The sequence below is a fragment of the Leptinotarsa decemlineata genome, unplaced genomic scaffold (assembly GCF_025532065.1).
Source record: "Leptinotarsa decemlineata unplaced genomic scaffold, Ldec_3_MD MMD2_tig00000199_RagTag_RagTag, whole genome shotgun sequence".
NCBI lineage: Eukaryota > Metazoa > Arthropoda > Insecta > Coleoptera > Chrysomelidae > Leptinotarsa > Leptinotarsa decemlineata.
The window spans coordinates 16,208,318-16,228,254 of record NW_027412544.1 but is presented as its reverse complement, the minus strand read 5'-3'; the positions used below and the strand labels follow the sequence as shown (position 1 = coordinate 16,228,254).

Sequence of the window (19,937 nt, the reverse complement as noted above, 5' to 3'; positions counted from 1 at the left end):
AAGTGATGCAATTGAACCCAGGTTTGTGTTTAATAAACCCTACAAAATACAAATTAAGCAGAACACAGAGTCAGATGCTACAAATGCAATACGGATTTATACAGATGGCTCAAAAACCAAAGAAGGTTCAGGATGTGGAGTGTACTCCAGATCACTAAGCCTAAGGATTAAATGGGGAATGGGAAGAAATACCAGCGTGGTCCAAACAGAACTGGCTGGTATCTCAATCGCCACAAAAGAAATAACCAAGAAAAGAATTTCTGGCAAAAACATTACAATCTGCACTGATAGCAGACAAGCACTATTAGCCTTGAACAGACACCGTGTTACTTCAGGACTAGCACTAGAGTGCCACCAAGATTTAGCCAAAGCCTCGGTAGATAATAACATTATCCTGAGGTGGGTTAAAGGGCACGAAAGGAGTAAAGGTAATCGCATTGCCGACTCTTTAGCCAAGGAAGCGGCTGGACTAAGAATTTTAGGACCAAGTGGCACCCACGGCCTGATGACATCGACAATTGCAGAACTAGTCAAATGTTACACCCATGCTCAATCTTTAAAGAGATGGGATGAAATCAAAGGATGTAATCTTGCCAGGATCACCTTGGGCGACCCTGGGAAGCTGGCGCCGAAGAAATATCTGGCGATGACCAGGAAAAATCTACGCCTTACAGTAGGATTTCTGACTGGCCACTGTCAGCTAAGGAAACACCTACATAATATGGGGCTAGTGGACACACCTCTATGCAGGATGTGTGAACAGGAAGATGAGACTGTCAGGCATATCCTGTGCGAGTGCCCGGAGTTATCGTCAATAAGAGAGTGTGTGTTCGGCGAGTCTTGGCCTACACCTGCCGATATAAAGGAGATGTCTCCCAGCGACCTGTCCACCTTCCTGGAAAGGACAGGATGGACGACGACCTAGGAGGACAACTCCTCGGGAGGATGTACAATGGGTCACATGTGGCCTAAGTGCGTGGGCTTACACTCACCCTCCCTACTCTACAGATACAGATACAGAGTTATGTCACGTCTACATAATATTTTGAAATGAAAGGAATACTGTAATTATTGAAGGAAATACTGTATATTTATAGGGTTATTCTGTTGAAAAGCCCAAAAAAGGCGATGGCTGAAATCGGCTACAATGGTATAATATTCTCCTCATATCAACAAATCCAATGTAAGTAGGCGATGGGTACCATCTTCCTCTACGAATATGCTATTTTTGGAAACAACAGAAGCATTATTCACGAATATCAAAGATAAACGATGGATTTCAAGGCGGCCCGCTACGAATCTAAGCTTATAAATCGATCGCTGAACGATCTTCGTTTTCCATCTTTCACTTCAAGGCGATGACATATCTCCTCACGAAAATGTCATATACGTTATTGGTAGAAGATATAGTCCACGAATATCACAGATTAACGAAGCTCCTCAAGGTGGTCGGTCCATAGCAATGTCGAAGGAAATTTGTCCTTCGTCTTTTGCTTCAGCTTTCACTGCAATGAAACTAGATGAAACTGGAGCCCAAACACAAAGCATTCTTAGTAAAACACCAGACAGCGCTGCTACGACCCGCCAAAGTTCAGCCCATCACCACTGATGAGACAGGGCGGATCGAAACAGCGTTGTCCTCTGTTGGATCATAAATCCTTTCTCTACAATGAAAGACAAAGGAAGAATATCGTTTGGCTGTAGATTTCGAAATTCTTTATGTTTTTAGGGTGGAAACATTCCATTTCATGCAGGTGGTGAGTTCGATCCCAACTTCGACTAGATATTTTTCTCGAGGGAATTTATCTAGATGAAATAGGGATGATTCTGCAAAGTTACACGGACTGCGAATATCCATGATGCTTCTTAGGTGATTTGGGGAGTTATTTATAGTGTCTACCTAGACCAAAGTAGTCGATGCCGTTGACACTAAGAAAACACGAAAAATAGGCAGTGAAGAGTTACAAAAAAGTGCAAACATTGAATTACTCACTATTTCTTATAGCAAAGTCTCAATAACTTATCTTAATAACTCAAGGGTGGATTTATTGGAGTAATTATCCCCTCCCGACATCAACATTCAATACTGAACTGAAACCGTGGAATGAATACAAAACAAGCACTTTTTCTTAACACTAGATCTGCAACACTTTTCTCGACGCGCTTTTCACCAACCAAGTTGTCTTCAGGAGATAAAATAGACCAATTCCTGAACTAGTCTCTTTTTATATTTTACAGGGTACACTTTGGCTTTCAGGCACACATCAATGATTTCGGGTGAACATTCGCGGAAAATTTTCTCGTGGAAGAAATGTACCGATCTCAGACAGTTTTCATTTATTCTATGAACGTTCTGCAAAGTATGTTGAGCGACACTAGATTTTTCTGGCCTTCGAAATCGGAACCGTGTTCTTTGAAACGAGTTTTAATAGCTCGCTCAGTCTAACCGTTGTATTTTCTCCTCTCAGATTATGTCCCTACTATTACGCCTAACAGTAGGATTTCTGACTGGCCACTGTCAACTAAGGAAACACCTCCATAATATAGGGCTAGTGGTCACACCTCTATGCAGGATGTGTGAACAGGAAGATGAGACCCGGAGTTATCGTCAATAAGAGGACAGGATGGACGATGACCTAGGAGGACAACTCCTCGGGATGATGTACAATGGGTCACATGTGGCCTAAGTGCTGTTGGCTTACACTCACCCTCCCTACTCTACAGATACAGATGTCCCTACTTTTCATTTTTCAACATCTTATCTTCAGAGTTACCTAACATTTGTTGGAGTGATCATGAAGTTTTGAAGGCTACTTTTACGTTCAACTTTTCAAAAATTCGATTTTATCCGTTAGTATATCATGATTCATACGGAAGAACAATGAACTCTAAATTGATGTCTTTTCGAAAAGTCGAAGATTCACGAAGTTTCTTGCTGAATTTGCGTTTCCTTATTAACTCGTCTATTATATTTGAAGGATGCGCGTTGCTTTCAACTATGTCCTTCAACTATGTCCATTTTCCTCAATATTCTATCTTTCTTTTCTCATGGAGTCCTGCCATTTTGTATTGTGGGCAATGCTGTGAGCTGTCAGAAATATATCTGACATCACATTCTAGATCCTGGTTATTTCTAATCAGTAAGACATCCAAGAATAGTAAGTCGTTGTATTCTATTATTATTTACTCAAGCACACGAAATCTATGGACAGGAAGTTCAATTTTGCCATTTTGTATTGTGGACAATGGTGTAAGCCATGAATAATATATCTAAGAGTATGAGTATTCTTCCCATAGAACTTAAATTCTAGACCCTGGTTACATCTAATCACCACCAAGAATGGTAATTCCTCGTTGTTTTCAATTTCATATGTTAACTTGTTCGGGGATATGTTGTTAAGAGTTGAAACAAAGTAAGCCTGAGATTCGTTTTGTGTCAAAAATCGCAAAGTCCATAGAAAGTAATTTAACTCCTGTTTTGCTTCCAAATCAAATCTGTTCATGAACAGATTAGCTATAAAGGGGGAAAGTGGGTTTCTTATTGCCATGCTTTCGTGATGTCTGTAGAAACAGTTGCTAACTGGAAACTTCTGTTTCAAAGCAGTTCTGTTAATTGTTTGTAGTCTTCGATTACTTCTCCACTGAGATCATCGACCTCCTGAAGATCTTTCAAATATTCGATAGTTTTTGGTATAAGGATACTTGAAATAACGAGAATACATCAAATTATACTGAAATCTCTCCATCTCGCAACTTCACATCTTCAATTTTATCCATGAATTCATTTACTCAATTGTGAGATTGAGAGAGCTTCAAACTGTTTGGTAAGCCATTTAGCAGTTTTATAGCACTATCCATGATAATAATTGAACAATTTTATAATTAGAGGAATTTATGGCGGAGACAGTTGGTCGTACCGACTTGCCAGATTTGTATATTTCTGGTAGACAGTATATTTTAGGAACTGTGGGATCAGAATACTATAGATGCAACGACCAGAAGACGCAACGACCTGTGGTCGATGCGATCAAATTTCGACACTTTCTGATTGTTTTTCACTTTCAGAACTATCTTATGCATAGGATTATTTGGTAACTTAGTATAGGAACCGTTCTCACGTAAATTATCAATTCTCTTATAGTAATCTAACTTGTCCAATGTCCCAACTTTATTGCCTTCGCCTGATTTTAGATATAAAACATCTTTCCCCTCTCGATCATTTGATAATTATTCTTTCTTTTTCTCCTCGAAATCACTGATGTGTGTATGAAAGTATCTGTTAAATATAGAGGCCAGTTCCAAAGTTAGAAATTACGAGTAGTTAACATCTCCTGAAGACGCCAACTTGATTGTTGAAAAGCGCGTTGAGAAGAGTGTTGCGGTTCTGGAGTTTGGGAACAGGGTGTGTTTCGAAAATTCATTACATTCCAAATGACTATTGGAATATTTACTTTGACATATATTCCCCTTGAAAATTACTCCCTCCGAAATTCATAAATTCCCCCCCCCCGAAATTTATTTCTATATCCGCCCTTGTGATGACTATACTAATTACCAATAAACCACTTAAAGTCTGGCAATACAGAACTACTATAATATTTATGAAGAAATTCTTCTAAACTTTCGCCTGGTCAGGCGTTTACTTCAACTCTAATTGTCAACATATGACACATACATATGTTGTCTTATGATAACAGGTTATAATATAGGGTCTACCAACAGGAACTTGCGAACTCTGACAATTGATAACGTCCATCTGGTTGAAGCTACATCTGTCAAATTAGTTGTCATTTATTCAGTCTGTCAAATTACAACGCGATGAATATAGCATTCAACAATACGTGCTAATAATACAATTGTTTTATCAAGATGGGTGTTCTGTTTAGGCAACGTACCGCGTGTTTCGCTCATTTTACAATCAACATAATCGTCTTACCGAAAGAACTATTCGCAATATGGTGGATAAATTTGAGTCCAGTGCTTCAGTAAACGATAGACCAACCCGTACGTCCACCAATTTTGCGTCGTGACTTCGGCCTGCACCCATACAAAATTCAACTGACCCAGTAACTGAAGGTTAACAACCATAGACCATAGCAAATACACGACGTGTATTTGCTAAATGGGCTTTGGAGCAGTTGGCCACTGTCCCTAATTTTCATCGAAAAATCATCTTCAGCGATGAGGCCCATTTCTGGATAGATGGTTACGTGAACAAATAAAATTGTCGAATTTGGGACGATACCAATCCACATGAGATTCAAGAGCGTCCAATGCATTTCGAAAAAGTCACTGTTTGGTGTGGATTTTGGGCTGGCGGCGTCATCGGTCGCTATTTCTTCGAGAACTTTGTCGGCCAGGTCATCACTGTCAACGCCGAGCACTATAGGTCGATGATTACCAACTTCTTTTGGCCTGAATTGGATGATCTGGAGACCAACGATATGCGGTTTCAACAGGATGGCGCTACGTGCCACACAGCTCACGCCACATTGGATATTTTGCACGAGCGATTTGAGGGTATGGTCATCTCACGTGGAGGCGATGTGAATTGGCCACCGAGATCGTGCGATTTGACCCCGTTAGACTTTTTCTTGTGGGGGTTTCCTTAACTCGCAGGTGTATGCGAATAGCTACAGCGGTCCTCAAAGCCAACATAACCCATGCCATCGGTCAAATTCAGTCTGATTTATGCGCCAGAGTCATGGAAAATTTTATGTTTCAGATGCGCTTCACCTAGTGAAGCCGTGGCGGACATTTGAACAATGTTATATTTCAGACATAATGACATCAATAGGTCTTTCGAACGAATAAAAAATATCGATGATATCTCACACACACTTTGTTTTATTCAAATTTAAATATAGGAAGTGCTTAATGAAATACTCTGTATATGTGAGTTCAGAAACCAATTTCTCATGTATATTTTATGCGAATGAGCTTTTCAGTTGATTCATGTAATTGCTACCCAAAAAATAAGCTGACTTTGCGCTTTTCCTAATTATGTAGTCCAGTCAATAATTTTTTTCCCATATATAATTTTCCCAAACACTCCCGATGTTCATAAAAATTTAGATTTATATTCATCATCTACTTCAAAGTTGACTTTGTACTGGAGGATGGTTTAATCCTGAATGTGGATGACATCCTTTCTCATGGTGAAAAGTGTTTCACCCATTAGAAATAAGTTGAGAATGGATCTGTTGAAATCTGTTTTTCCGTTAACCAGCTGTTGCCCCCCTACGAACGACAACTCTCACAAGTCGAAACTTGTGCGAGCCAATGACTAACGGGGTCTTACCTTTCAAAGTGTGATTCCTAATACTGACGTACGATAGTAAGTGAAAATCGATCGTCAGACCTCGCGGCTTGAATCACTGGTTCACACAGCAGTCGATTGAGTGAGTGGAGCAAAGCATCTTCGTCAACCCAACCGGCTACGGTCCTAGATTGACCAATTCTAAATAACTATTGTTCTATTAGGTTTTTCTGAAAGTCAATAACTTTCGACTCATTCGCGAATGAGTGTCATTTTTTCAACCAATACACCCACTTATTCAGGCGGGATTTCGCGAACAACTCAAAATTCAAAAAAAAATGTCCTACTAAAAATATAGCTTATGAATGAACAAAAAAATTGTGGGTTTATGGTGTGTAGGCACAAAACAAATCAAATAATAGATTGTTGAAGGTTGGTTCTTATTGTTCAAACACTAAAATTGAAAATTTCAACGTGAGGAAACCGAAAAATAATGCATTTGTCTGGGAAAACTCATAGGATGAAAGTAACTCCGATACAGGGCTAACTTTGAAGTAGAGGGTAAGTAGAACCTAAATCGAAATTTTGGGCTGTTTGGCAGAATCATAAAGTATGTCTGTAAAGTGTAACATTTGAGTTGTATATGCATACTTTCTTCTATTTTTGTAACAGCCACAAATGAACGCACTCTAAGTGATGATATATATTTTTAGATTTTACTTGTAATTTTGATGTAATTTCAAGTATTCACTTATTTATTTATTTATATGTGTGTTTATGAATTTTAATTTTGTATTTGACGTTGCTGACGTTTCATAGGAAACCCATGGCAATAAATATATTATTATTATTATTATTATAATTATCATTGCTGTATTTTCATGATTAGTCTTCTTGTTATGTTTTGCCGAAAAAGTACTTTCCATTCGTTTCCGCTCAATTTCTTCTCTTTACTATTTCATGTCTGTTTTCAAGGTTTCTTGTCAATTTCATATAAATTGGAGACTGTACTATGAACACTATGAATACACCTTTTTCGTTAAGCTGGTTATAGTGGTAAGCTGATGCATGTATTAAGTTGTTTCAAAAGTTTTGTCCGTTTTTATGAGTCTATTTCAAACTGTAATATCCCAGTGAATACTCATTCAATTAATTCGAAATAAGCGACATTTGTATCAAAGAACTTTTACTTACCAACGTAACACAAGTCGAAAAATTCCGTCAGCATGCAAATTGTCTGCTCGGAATTCGATGACGCCGACCAAGGCCGTTTTGCTTGATCCTGATTTGTGAAGGTTCTACCGATTCTACTGATTTCCTCACAATGTTATAGTGAATCACACAGCCGCTGACCACCATACAGTAATAATGTTTTTTTGTTGGATTTTCGCCTTTTGGAAGTGCCTGGGTGGCTCATGGGTGCCCAACCACTGTTGTCGTAGTGGATCCACTTTTCATCACACGTGGCGATCCGATCTAAAAATGGATCGTTTTGGTGGAGCAATAGCAAAGAAGAGCCTTCGAAACGTGACAATTTCTGTCAATCGTTCAATTCGTGGGGCAACCACTATTTGAGCTTTTTGACCTTTCCAATACGTTTTGAACCATCAAAAACCGCATGGGAGCTGAGTTCCCAGTTCTTCCTACATTCCACGCACCGTTTGTGATGGGTCAGTCTACACCAGGGTCCTCGGATCCTCGTCCGGAACGAAATTTCGCAAACCAACGTCAAACAGTGCGTACATAAACACTATCATTGCCAAATGCCTGCTTAATTTTTCTGGCGCTTCGGTTCAATTTCAATTCGTAGAGAAAAATTGGCCGAAAATCGCTTAACGACATTAGACAAAAAATTAAAATTTGAAAATAAATGAACAGCATCAATAAATAGAGTATAAAATTCTCTATCGATCAGTATATACCACAACCACCGTACGTAAGTAAACAGAAGTAAATTAGTTCCCGTCGGTCTGTTTGATGTTTCGGGTCGAGATTTTATTTTTTGCTGGCATGAGGCGGGACAGGAGGGTATAGGCTAAGAGCTGTTGTGCACCTCTGCAAGAGGTTCGATAAAAAAATATGTGACAATGATCTGACATTGCTATGAGGAGCTCCCAATAAATGTCTCATATGATTGTGAACTGTTTAGGAATTCATAAAAAATAACACAAGATGGTGAAATAAACGTATATTTTAAATTCTGTCTCTAGATGAATGATACATTGTAAAAATGAATCTGGAGGCATATATGAACTTTCAAACTGGTTGGCCACTGTATTACTTTATGCCTTGAAATGACTATATACCTACATTTGTTTCATTCAGTGTTGTACTAGCCACCGTGGCAAAATTTGTACATACTTCTCATGAATGTTTTCTTAAACATTTTCTCAAAAGATATCCACAAACATAGCCCAAACTGTTGCCTTCTGGAGTGGCTAGAGTTCTATAATCATCTGTCTCTACTCTCAAAAGTTTATAGAGATTTTTTGGAACTTCCACAAGAATCTCAATTCTATTGATTTCTAAATCTGTAATATCAGATAGAATCTCACTAGTATCTTCTAGACAGTTAGTTATTTCTGCCTGTTGGAAATACTGAAGAGTAAATGTGTTTTTGAAAGCTCTGGTAATTTGAATAGGAGTTGGGTTTCTGGTATTTCTAAGTTGACCAAAATTATTTTCCACACAGTCCTGATTTATATTTCTCGTCACTTTGTAGGAGTATCCTTCACTATGTAGGTTCTCCCAAAGTTGCAGAAATGCCGAAATTGTTATCGGCCACCCCTCAATGAATTTCATTTGTCCAGTCGTGTGTTTTCCTTTTTTTGATATTACAGTTGATTTGCTAAAAAATTATAAAACAACGATAAAAATAAAAACAACAATAAAAATTAATTTTCGCTCCGGGGCGACTTCATTGTTCCAGTGGCGCATTTGCTTTTTCAGCTGCAGGAAAACCCGGAAAAACCTGCAGCACCACATCATTTGAAGATCTTGGTTTGCCAATGTCCTCTCTCTCATAGAACAAAATATAGGGTGTCTCCAGAGGTTCCAATAGATTCAATACATCGCCAGAACACTTCGTGACACGACTATCGTCAAACTTAAATCAGTCCGTTTCGTCTTTTACCAAGGCGTAATAATGACCAAATTCAACGCCACAACCACAGTGAACAATGACTGAATGCTATTATAATAGTGGTGTGCTAAATTGAAATGTTCATCTATTTCGAACCTTCGAAAGAGTTTCTTGCTTCCGGCAGCGGTTGAGTCTTGTTTGAAGATCATCAGTGTTATTCTTAGAGTTACTGGTGCCTCAGAAAATCTATTTGTTTTGATGTTCTAAAAAAAGGTTTATTGAAATCTTTCACACGGGAAAATCTATTTGAATTCAAAATATCAAACACTTTATCCATTTTTTCAATTAATGTAGCCGTTCCTATTGCTGCTGATGATATCTGATTGAAACTGGCATAGGTATTCATCGCTGTAGCTACCGAATGACTGAAAACTTGACTGGCTAATTTAACCTTCATCCTTTGAAAGTTAGTTGGAAATAAATGGGAATCAGTAAGTTTGGGTGCTAGTCTATATTGCTTTTCCTTATCCAAGTTGTAAAGTTGTTCAAGATGACTTTTGCTCGTTGTATATTTATCAAATTTCAAAAAGTCATCGAAAAAATGGTTTCTGCTACATTTCAGCAGATGTAAAATATTTTTTTCCCATCAACAAAGAAATATGGCTGCTCTACAGTCATTTCGAGATCTTTTCTGGCAAATCTATAAAAATTAGAATCTGAAATGATACCCCTAACTCTCAATCCAATTTTTGATAATTGCCTAACAGCTTCAATCACAATACTTTTTATATCCAGTATTTATGTGGATGAATTGGTAAAAAAGTATGCAACAGGCTGTTTCCAGTTCGAATGTATGCCTTTTGCCATGACTACTAAGGCATTTGCAGAATTTCATTTTGTTTTGAATCGTTTTTCTGAAATATTTTTTTTTATTATTGGGTTGGTTGTTGTAAATCAAAACTTCAATACAAAATACAGATTTCTTAGTTTTGGGTTGCCTAATTTGCTAATTATGAAGTGTGTCAATCGAATGAAATTCTGATGTTTTTTGTTATTGATGACAGAATCTAAGAAAATACATATTTGCTATTTATAGTAGATTATCTGGAACATATAAATGGAAAGTGGGCTTCAAAAAAGGTTATTTGAATTTACATTTGATACTTTGGTTTTGCAGAGATTTCAGTGGAAGTAATTGTTTTCCTACAGATACAAATCAAAACTTGATGTGGTTCAACAATTATTTTCCTTTGTGGATTTCCAGTGGAACTGGAGGCATATAATATTCGTAAAGTTCAATTTCATCAAATTAAATTCATAATAAAAAGTCTGCATATTAATGACTTCAATATATATGATCTATAACAATTTATTTTATGATTTTTGTTATATGTTCATTATTTCAATCTTACATAATAAATAATAGAAAAACATACCTTTTTTCGTCAATTGGAAATCGAAAAAAATGAATGCCGACATCACCCTGCAAATTACAGCAACCCACAGCTTGACACTTACTCATTTTGAAACTAGACACAAATTTTTCACAAATACAAAACCACCACTTAAAACGACTCACTCTGTAATAATATTCCATGCCTCAATTTGGTTCGTTGGGTAAACGCCTTAGATTCAGTCGGTTGAGATATGGAAAGCTTCAAAAATACATTGAAACGGACAATACTTTTGAAACAAACTAGTACATACAATGCAAACTGAATCATTCCCAATGTTAAAAAAAATCAAACATACTTCAAGTGCCGTGAGATCATCGTATGGAATGCAGCTGAATCCGGGAAGGAAAGGTCCATATCCTTCATAACTTAGTGGATCAGTGGATGCTGAAATAGCTGCTATCGATCTTCCCCAAAAGTTGTCATTTGCAAATATCATTTTTGCTTTGTTCTTTGGTATGTTTTTCTTTTTGTAACCCCATTTTCTTGATAATTTACACGCCGTCTCATCAGCTTCGACACCTAGAAAATGTTCAATGGAGAGTATATTTTTCATGATTCACCTCTGTTGAAAATATACAATGTGTCCCAGCTAAAACTTGTCACCCCCCTAATCTGTGAAATCGTGAAAAAAATTGAAAATCGCTCAGATCCGTCGTTTTTGATTTCAGGGGGGAATACTTTCACCAAATACATCATCCTTGGGTTGTGAACCCCCTCATCCCCAGCACCCCCTTCTTCTGAATTTTCAATGGGACTACTATACTTGTGACCACACTATACAAATAGATCGGTGTACTCAAGGACCGTTATATAACATAGGATAGCCAGATCCCTATACCAGCAACGTTGTCGTGCGTGAACCGAGTCCCCACTACTTTATGACATCACCGCGGACCCGTAGCCGTTGGAATATCGCGGTGTGTGACTGTGAACGCGATGAGACACGTTGTTAAGTGACGGTTTTTGTGTTTATACTTCTTCGTGCATCTAGTAAATGAAATAATTTTTTTACAATAAACATGCCAGGACGTCGTTGCGCTGTTTTTGGTTGTAACAACTGCCGTGTGTCCACAAAACTTACCGGAAAAGACATTGTTTACCACAACTTTCCTAAAGCAAATTATTTCGTATCGGGTACTGTACGAAAAGAATGGATAAGACGCTGCAAAAGAGCGGATAAATGGAATCCTGATACCAGTCAAATTTGTTCCGTTCATTTTACTAGCAATGATTACGAAAGAGACCTGAGAAACGAATTATTAGGATTGCCTGTAAGGAAACTGCTTAAAAAAAGTGCTGTACCTAATTTAAATCTGCCCCAAACCTGTACAACATATGTACCAAAAAATTAATCGCGAGAGGCAAGGTATTTAAAAAAGGAAAAGGTGACACGTCACAAAGAAGAAATGGATAAGATTTTCGAAAAGGAGCCAGAAGCTACTTCAGTCGACTTGAACCTTACCATTTCAAGTGAACCATCCTCATTAGCTGGTTCATCTCACATCATCAGCAACGCTTTAATTGCATCAGAAAATAATATATCCATTCAGTATGAAAAGCTCCGCGAAAATTACTCTAAATTATGCAAAAAAATGGAAAGTATGAAGCGAAGATTGAATTTACAAAGAAAACAGCTTGTTTATTATAAAATGAAAAGTAAGAAAAAAAAATCTCCTCAGAAAGAAGAGGCCCTAAATGCATTGAAAAAACTTTTGACAGATAATCAAATTGCCATTCTTCTAAACAAAAAGAAACGCGTGAATTGGACTACAGAAGAGATTGCTGTTGCTTTTACTCTTCGTTATCTTAGCAGAAAATGTTATGTATTTTTGCGAACTAAACTAAATTTTCCTTTACCAGCATTGTCCACTTTAAGGAGTTGGGCATCAAAAATTACTATAAAGCCAGGCTTATTGAAAGATGTGCTAACTTTTTTGAAAGTAGCTGGAGAAAATATGTCGATCATGGAACAATATGTAGTAATTTCCTTCGACGAAGTAAAGGTTAAATCTACTTTAGAATATGATGTTGGCGAAGATCAAGTTCTAGGCAACTACAATTTAATGCAAGTGTGTATGGTTCGGAGCCTTTTTTCCACTTGGAAGCAGCCTATTTATATAGGCTTCGACCAAAAAATGACGAAGGATATATTAATGAACATTATTACACAATTGCATAAAATAATCATACCAGTGTGTGGCAATTGTCAGCGACTGTGGAAGCAGTAATGTTGGCTTGTGGAAAGATTTATCTGTTGATATAAATAAGACCTATTTCAACCATCCACAGACGGAAAAAATATATATGTTTTTGCGGATGCTCCACATTTGCTTAAACTCATCCGTAATTGGCTTTTGAACAGAGGATTTGTTCTAGACAGTGACGGAAATATTAAAATATGTAAACAACCGTTGGAAAATTTAATAGAGTTAACTGATACAGAGGTAAATTCCTGTTACAAAATTTCGCAAAAACATATTACTGTTGAAAAAAGTAAACTACAAAACGTAAGACTAGCAGCCGAATTATTGTCCCGCAATACAGCACAGGCTCTGTTACGATACAAACCTGGCCCCGACAAAAAACTTGCTGAAGACCTTGGCATGTTTATAAACGATGTTAATTCTTGGTTTGATATTTTCAACAGTCATGTAAAAACACCACCTGATCCCAATCGTTTGAAAGCTCCTTATGGAATTTATTTAAATGAACAAGAACACCATTTAGATAAAGTTAAAACTATGCTACTTGACATGAGAGACAAAGGAAAACAATTTTTACAAGCATTTCAGAAAGGGATGATAATGTCCATTGAATCATTAAAGTTACTGTACCGGGATATCACAGCCGAATGTAAAGATGTACATTACATCTGTACTCACAAACTCAATCAGGATTGCCTTGAAAATTTTTTTTCCCAACTTCGGTGCCGAGGCCCAAATGAACACCCGTCACCATTAGAAGCCATGAAAAGAATAAGGATGATTATCTTAGGAAAAAATCCTGGTATTTTAGAGGCTCGGGTAATAAAAAACATTTTATTTTTTATTGCTTCAATGTGCATGTTACCTTTTGTTTTCAAGGTAAACACACAAGAAACGGTTCCTGAGGAGTATATGGTCGCTAGAGTTTTGGAACAAGCTAAGGTTTTTGTCGAGTTACCTCAAGAAGACGCATGTAATAGCACCTCTAATGGCACAGTAACTCAAAGTAGTAGCAGTGGAAGTTCGTTTTCAACATCTGACATTTCAGGAACTACCGATACAAAATCACCAGAAACTACAGATGATGCTTTTTAGTATATTGTTGGTTTTATAGCAAAGAAATTTAAAACGACTCATCCACAACTAGGTGATTTTACTTATAAGATTAAATCTGATTTTTCTCCCAGCATACCATCATGGGTACAGCAGCTTTCATTTGGGGGTCTTATTAAACCCTCAAGTGAATTTTTAAATAAAATTAAACAGTGGAACAAGCACTTTGAAATTTACCATGGCGACAACAAACTAAGGAGAGAGCCAATGGTTGTCAAAAAATTATCTTTATATATAATCAAATTCTTCTGTAAACTGAGGACTGTTATTCGTATAAATTATTTAAACACAAAACAGTTTTTAGACAGTCAGTTAAAAAGGGCAGGTAAACGCAAGATTTGCAGTATCCCAAATTCTGACGTGAAACGGAAATTAGCTAAAAAAATGAAAAAAACTATTATGTAATAATTCTTAAAATTATTATTTATATTTTTAATGTTTGAAAATAATCATTACATAGTAATAGGTATGTAAATGTAGTTAACTTCTTTATTACAATTTATTTTTCAATAACAAAGAACGTATGTTAAAGTAAGCACCCATTAAGAATTTTATTTAATTGTTCTTTCCTAATGTAGTTTTTGTTCTATTTTCGTGAATAAAGTTTGTACTTTCTTTTAAAAACTTTACTACATCAATTTCTCAATTTGTATTGATTAAATGAACGAAAAATGTCCCAAAAGTAAAACAAAAAATATAAAATGTAATATTAGCTCCGTATGTGTAATGGAGAACGCTTTGAGATCGGTCCGCGGTGACGTCACCGAGCGCTACTCGACTGGCGAAAATCTGTAGTCATCCAGCTATCCTATGTTATATAACGGTCCTTGGGTGTACTGAAATTGAGGATCGATCAAGTGTCTAAGGGTTGTCATTCGTAGGGGTGCGATAGCTGGTTAACGGGAAAAACATATTTCAAACATATTTAATGAAAAGTAAGTTTTATCATGATATTTCTATTTTTCATCACCTAAAATGTCATTATCATATGAAATGTGAACCATTTAGTTCCATACAGAAGTATAAGCGATTTTCGGAATGTCTTCGCACATTTTTCAACATTTCTGGAGTCACTGCACGACACTCCTCAACAATTCTCCTGCGTAAATAATCAAGAAAATTTGGCTGTTTACTATAAACTTGGGATTTCAAATGAGCCCATAAAAAGAAGTCTTATGGAGAGAAATCAGGAGATCTAGCTGGCCATTCTATTGGTCTTCGCCTTCTAATCCATCTCCCTGTGAAATTGTCATCCAAAAATTGACGTACAGGTGCAACAAAACGTGGAGGAGCTCCATCTTGCTGAAATGTGAGCTGACCTACAAGTAGACTATCATCGTCTATCAGTAACTGAGTGACTCTGGGGTTCACAGTTATATCAAGAAGTTCAAGATACGTTTGTCAATAAAATATGGACCTACAATATGGTCTCCCAGAATACCACCCCAAATATTCAGTTTCTGGGGAGTTAGTGAATGAGTTTCCCTGTACCAATGGGGATTTACGTCACTTCCGTATCTGCAGTTGTGCTTGTTCACATGTCCATTTGAATAAAAAGAAGATTCGTCACCAAAAATTGACTTATGATTTTCCAAAACTCTGTACGTCTGAAAGGACCATTTTCATTTAATTCTTGTACATCCTGCATTTTATAAGGATGAAATTTTGCTTCTTTCAGAATTCGATGTACGCTGCTTTTAGAAACTCCAGAAATAGTCTCAAGTGGTCTATGTTGTGCATCTCTGCATGACCCACAACTGCAACAGCGACCCCTTCATTTCAGCTCTAATTCCGACTCCATGAACTTATTCATCAATTGAATCAGGTACTGATATGATGTGGTTTTTTATGAATGAATTTCATTGAAAATTCGAACCGTAGCTCTAGCACATCGTCCATTTTCAAAATACGCAGCTACAATGGATATTCTCTCTTGTATAGTATAAACCATTTTGAAAAGTTTTCAAGTTGTTGAATGAAGTGAATCGAATACATCAATATACCAAGGCCTAAATACAGTCTTCAATATCCAGTCTTCAACATATCAGATTTACTTGATGCTGTAGTTGAATTTTTTCCAGTTTCCTAAAGTGATACGGGACATTGTCTAATACAATAATTAAGTTATTAATAAGTTTCGGAAAAATATTGTGGCAAGATGATGACCTATGGCGATCAAGGACTCTACCCTTAATTTAGCACCAATGCAACGACGCAACATAATGTCACTTTGACCAACACGAGGCGTACGGAGCGAGAGGGGACCGCGGTAGCTGATTCCTCGACTTGATAGTTTTGATGATGTCAACATGTTTTATATTTGATGATGATGTATTATAATAAGACAGTTGTTAGTAAGACCTGATCGGGGAAGGACCCCCTTGTACAACTCCTAGGCAATAAACCTAGTATCTAAGTATTCTGGTGTTTCCCTCATGGTATTTCCCTCATAAGGCTATCCCTGAGTCACCCCCAAACCGAAGTTGTAACAATATTTTCAAACCATGCACTTTCCAAAAAGAAAATCATATATTTTATCGGTTTCTTTGGATTCAAAAGCCCACAGCTCCTCTAAAAAAATCCGTCATCACTTCCAATGTGGCAAACAACCAACCTTTTTTTCCCTAAAATCAAGACGGATTTTTTCTGCTGTAGTATATACGCAGAGAAATATATCATCTCCAGATGGAAGGCATCTTATGCCGTGCAATGAAAAGCCCGAATATCAACTGTTTCAAATGTACAGATACAATGTACTTTCATTTATTTTCAAAATATTATTAAATCAGACAAATAAATGCCGAAATTAAAGGAATGTAAATAATATAGGTAATACGATTTTGATTTTTTAATCATGTTGAAAGTCCATCAAGTCTCGTGTACAAAATAGATCTTTCAATTTTCAATCCTGTATAATTTTTTTAATACTCTCGTTTCCGTAGCACTATTTCATCACTGCATAAGAGCAAGATATTTCTTCCTTGTTTTTGTTATTCAAAATTATATGTTTCAATAATCTATACAACGTAGCGCGTTTGAAAAATTGGCAAGTCCGGAGCGTCATGTATGTCTTTAAGTACTTTGTCCGAGAATAGGTATTCTCGGACTTTGTCAAGAATAGAAAGTTCGTTTCCAAAGAAGTATTGACGCACAATTCTTCTGTTTGTATGTCTATAAAAGTCATCTATCAAACTCCAATTTTTTAACGATTTTGGTTGGTTTTTGGCGCCAAAAATGTATAGTTAGCGGGGTATATTCTCTGATAATTTTGTAGAGGCTGTTTTATTTACCACTTTGTTTACAATATCATCTTTGAATGTTATTTGATTTTATTGAGTCTCATGCTTGAACACGTTTAAAATCATTTTCTGTTAATGTCGAAAAAGGACTTTTTTACGTTTGCATAGGAGGAGACAAATTTTTGTAGACTCATCAAATGTGTCCGTGCTTGTTATGTGTCCTGAATATATTATTTAATATAACAAACAATTATTAAAATTATACACTAAAATTTTTGGTATATGCTCGAGGAGCTGTAAATTATTTAAATAAAACACAATATTCAAACTACAAGGTATGGTATTTAAAAAGATGCAATTTAAACAACGCACGATTAAACTCAATAAAATGGAACTAACGACGATGCATTTCGCATTGAATCTGATGACGCATCTGCATCAAAACAGTAAAAAGCATTTGTAGCAGTTAATGTTTGTTTGATCAATACCATTCAGATTGCTGATTATTGTTTATATGCGCTGAATCTCTAATTGGAATATACTCGGGTATTTTCTTGCTGGTATCTTTCATTCTGAAGATGAGTCAATTTTTCTATATTTTTTAGTTGTATGAGTGAGCGAGAACAACTTCCCTTACAAAAGAAGGATTTATGGGATCGACAGAAAACTCACATTATTTGTCGAAGATATTCATCTGCCACGGTGGTATTTTACAAGGCCAATCTTTGATATCGACTGATTTTGGGTTGTGTTTTGATGTAGTTGCTTTACAGTGAAAGCTGCAAAGAGAAGCAGACATCGATTTCTCATTCGACAGTCGATGTCAAAACTTGACTTAGCAACAAACCGTTTTGGGGGACAAGTATAAGCAATGTTTGAGTTTCCTGTCGATCTTACAAATGACTTCTTTGAAAGTAGTGTTGATTTCGTCTTCTGAATTGATATATCTTTCCTAATTTGACTAATAAGACTCAAATTTCATCCCTTTACACACACACACACACAAACCATCCAACCAACATTTTCGTTATACCAATATGTATATTTTTTACTCACCAGTGTTCATAGGTAATAATTTGTCGTAACCGAAAAGTTCCGTAATTATTTTGGAAAACTCTCCAAGTACATTTGAATAAAATGCTCTGGAAGTGTGGTGCAAAACAGCACTCTGATCTTGTAGTGCTTTTACTATTCTTGGGTGGCAATGACCAAAATTGTTAGCAGAATAACCGCTCAGATAGTCAAAATATTGTTTTCCTTCTACATCCCACATGAAGATACCTGTAATTGAAATGTGTTTAGTAAGAACAGAAATCGAAATTCTGAAACTTAACTACTCATTTCAGAAACTTTTCAAATTTTGAGTCCACGATCATTTGTTGAGAAATAAAAATACTCTCAGTGCAAATATCCACTCCTATCAAATAGTTTAAAACAGTGATTCAACTCTTTCTACGTCAACTAACGAGAGTGTTCGTGTATATAAGATGGCAGTAAACTACTCAAACGTAACTACTCGTTCTGTAGCCATGAGTTTCAAATTTTGTTTAAATCGTTATGCGTAATTGATAGTTTTTTTTATAAAGAGTATTCAGCCCATCTTCGTTAGAGTTCTCAAAACTCAACATGGCTCATCAGATTATCGAAACCTTCTACAGAAAACTACGATTTGCGCTTGAGCCCAGAGGGATTCTACTCGATCAAACTATTGACTCCAATTCTATACTCATAAATGCGGAAGTCACTCACTCAACACTCACTCTATCATCTTTGTTTCTCCATACTGGTTAGTCGAAGTCACTCACTCAACACTCACTCTATCATCTTGGTTTCTCCATACTGGTTAGTCTGGAACATCGAAGAGAAGTTGGAGATTTGTCTCTTTTCTATAGATACTTTCACGGGAAGTGTTCAAGTGATTTGGCACATTTGATTCCACCAAGAGCGGTACATATCTGAAATCTGCTCATCTCTTTGAGGTTCAACTTCATCTCGAACTTCACTGTTCAAGAACTCTTTCATTTGGAGAACTGCGTTTAGGTGGAATAAACTTCCTGATATCGTTTTTCCAAATGGATTTGTTCTCCAGCAATTGAAATCCATTTTTAAATATTCCAACTGGGGCGTAAGCCGCGAAAGAAAAGGCGTGTTCATGAAATCAAGTTACCTTTCCATCTTTGTGTCTCCATACTGGTTAGTCCTAGGAAGCTAGTCTATACCGGTATATTTTTGGAGGCTGAAATTTTGTATGCAAGTTAGTTTTATTTTGAAGATGTGCAATAGGATTTTTGAATACCCAACTGGGGCGCTATTCACGGAAGAAAAAGACGCGTCCATAAAACAACATTATCTTTTCATCACATTACATTTCCGGTGGGTGAATATATATATATATATATATATATATATATATATATATATATATATATATATATATATATATATATATTTCAATATCAATGTAAGTCACAAAAAGGATTTCAAGCTTTATAACTTCTATTTATTTATATGCGAGCGCTTTCGACATCTCGGCTCTACTCAAACTGAACGTGTCATCCTGTTTTATGTCCTTTTATACGGCCC

General features: G+C 36.5%; 2 protein-coding genes across 2 annotated transcripts in view; one reads left to right on the top strand and one right to left on the bottom strand.

Moving 5' to 3' along the window:
• The window catches only part of Remo (Remoulade), a 99,591-nt gene that overhangs the window by 54,743 nt on the left and 24,911 nt on the right, over nt 1–19,937 (top strand). The gene's annotated exons all lie outside the window — the stretch shown is intronic.
• Nucleotides 1–19,937, bottom strand: part of LOC111506369 (ornithine aminotransferase, mitochondrial) — a 39,220-nt gene that overhangs the window by 16,500 nt on the left and 2,783 nt on the right. Inside the window, exons 2-3 of the mRNA XM_023161419.2 lie at nt 18,411–18,635; nt 11,094–11,317 (exon numbers count right to left, since the gene is read on the bottom strand). Coding sequence (XP_023017187.2) covers nt 11,094–11,317; nt 18,411–18,635 — 449 coding nt within the window. The remainder of the gene's footprint in view (nt 1–11,093; nt 11,318–18,410; nt 18,636–19,937) is intronic.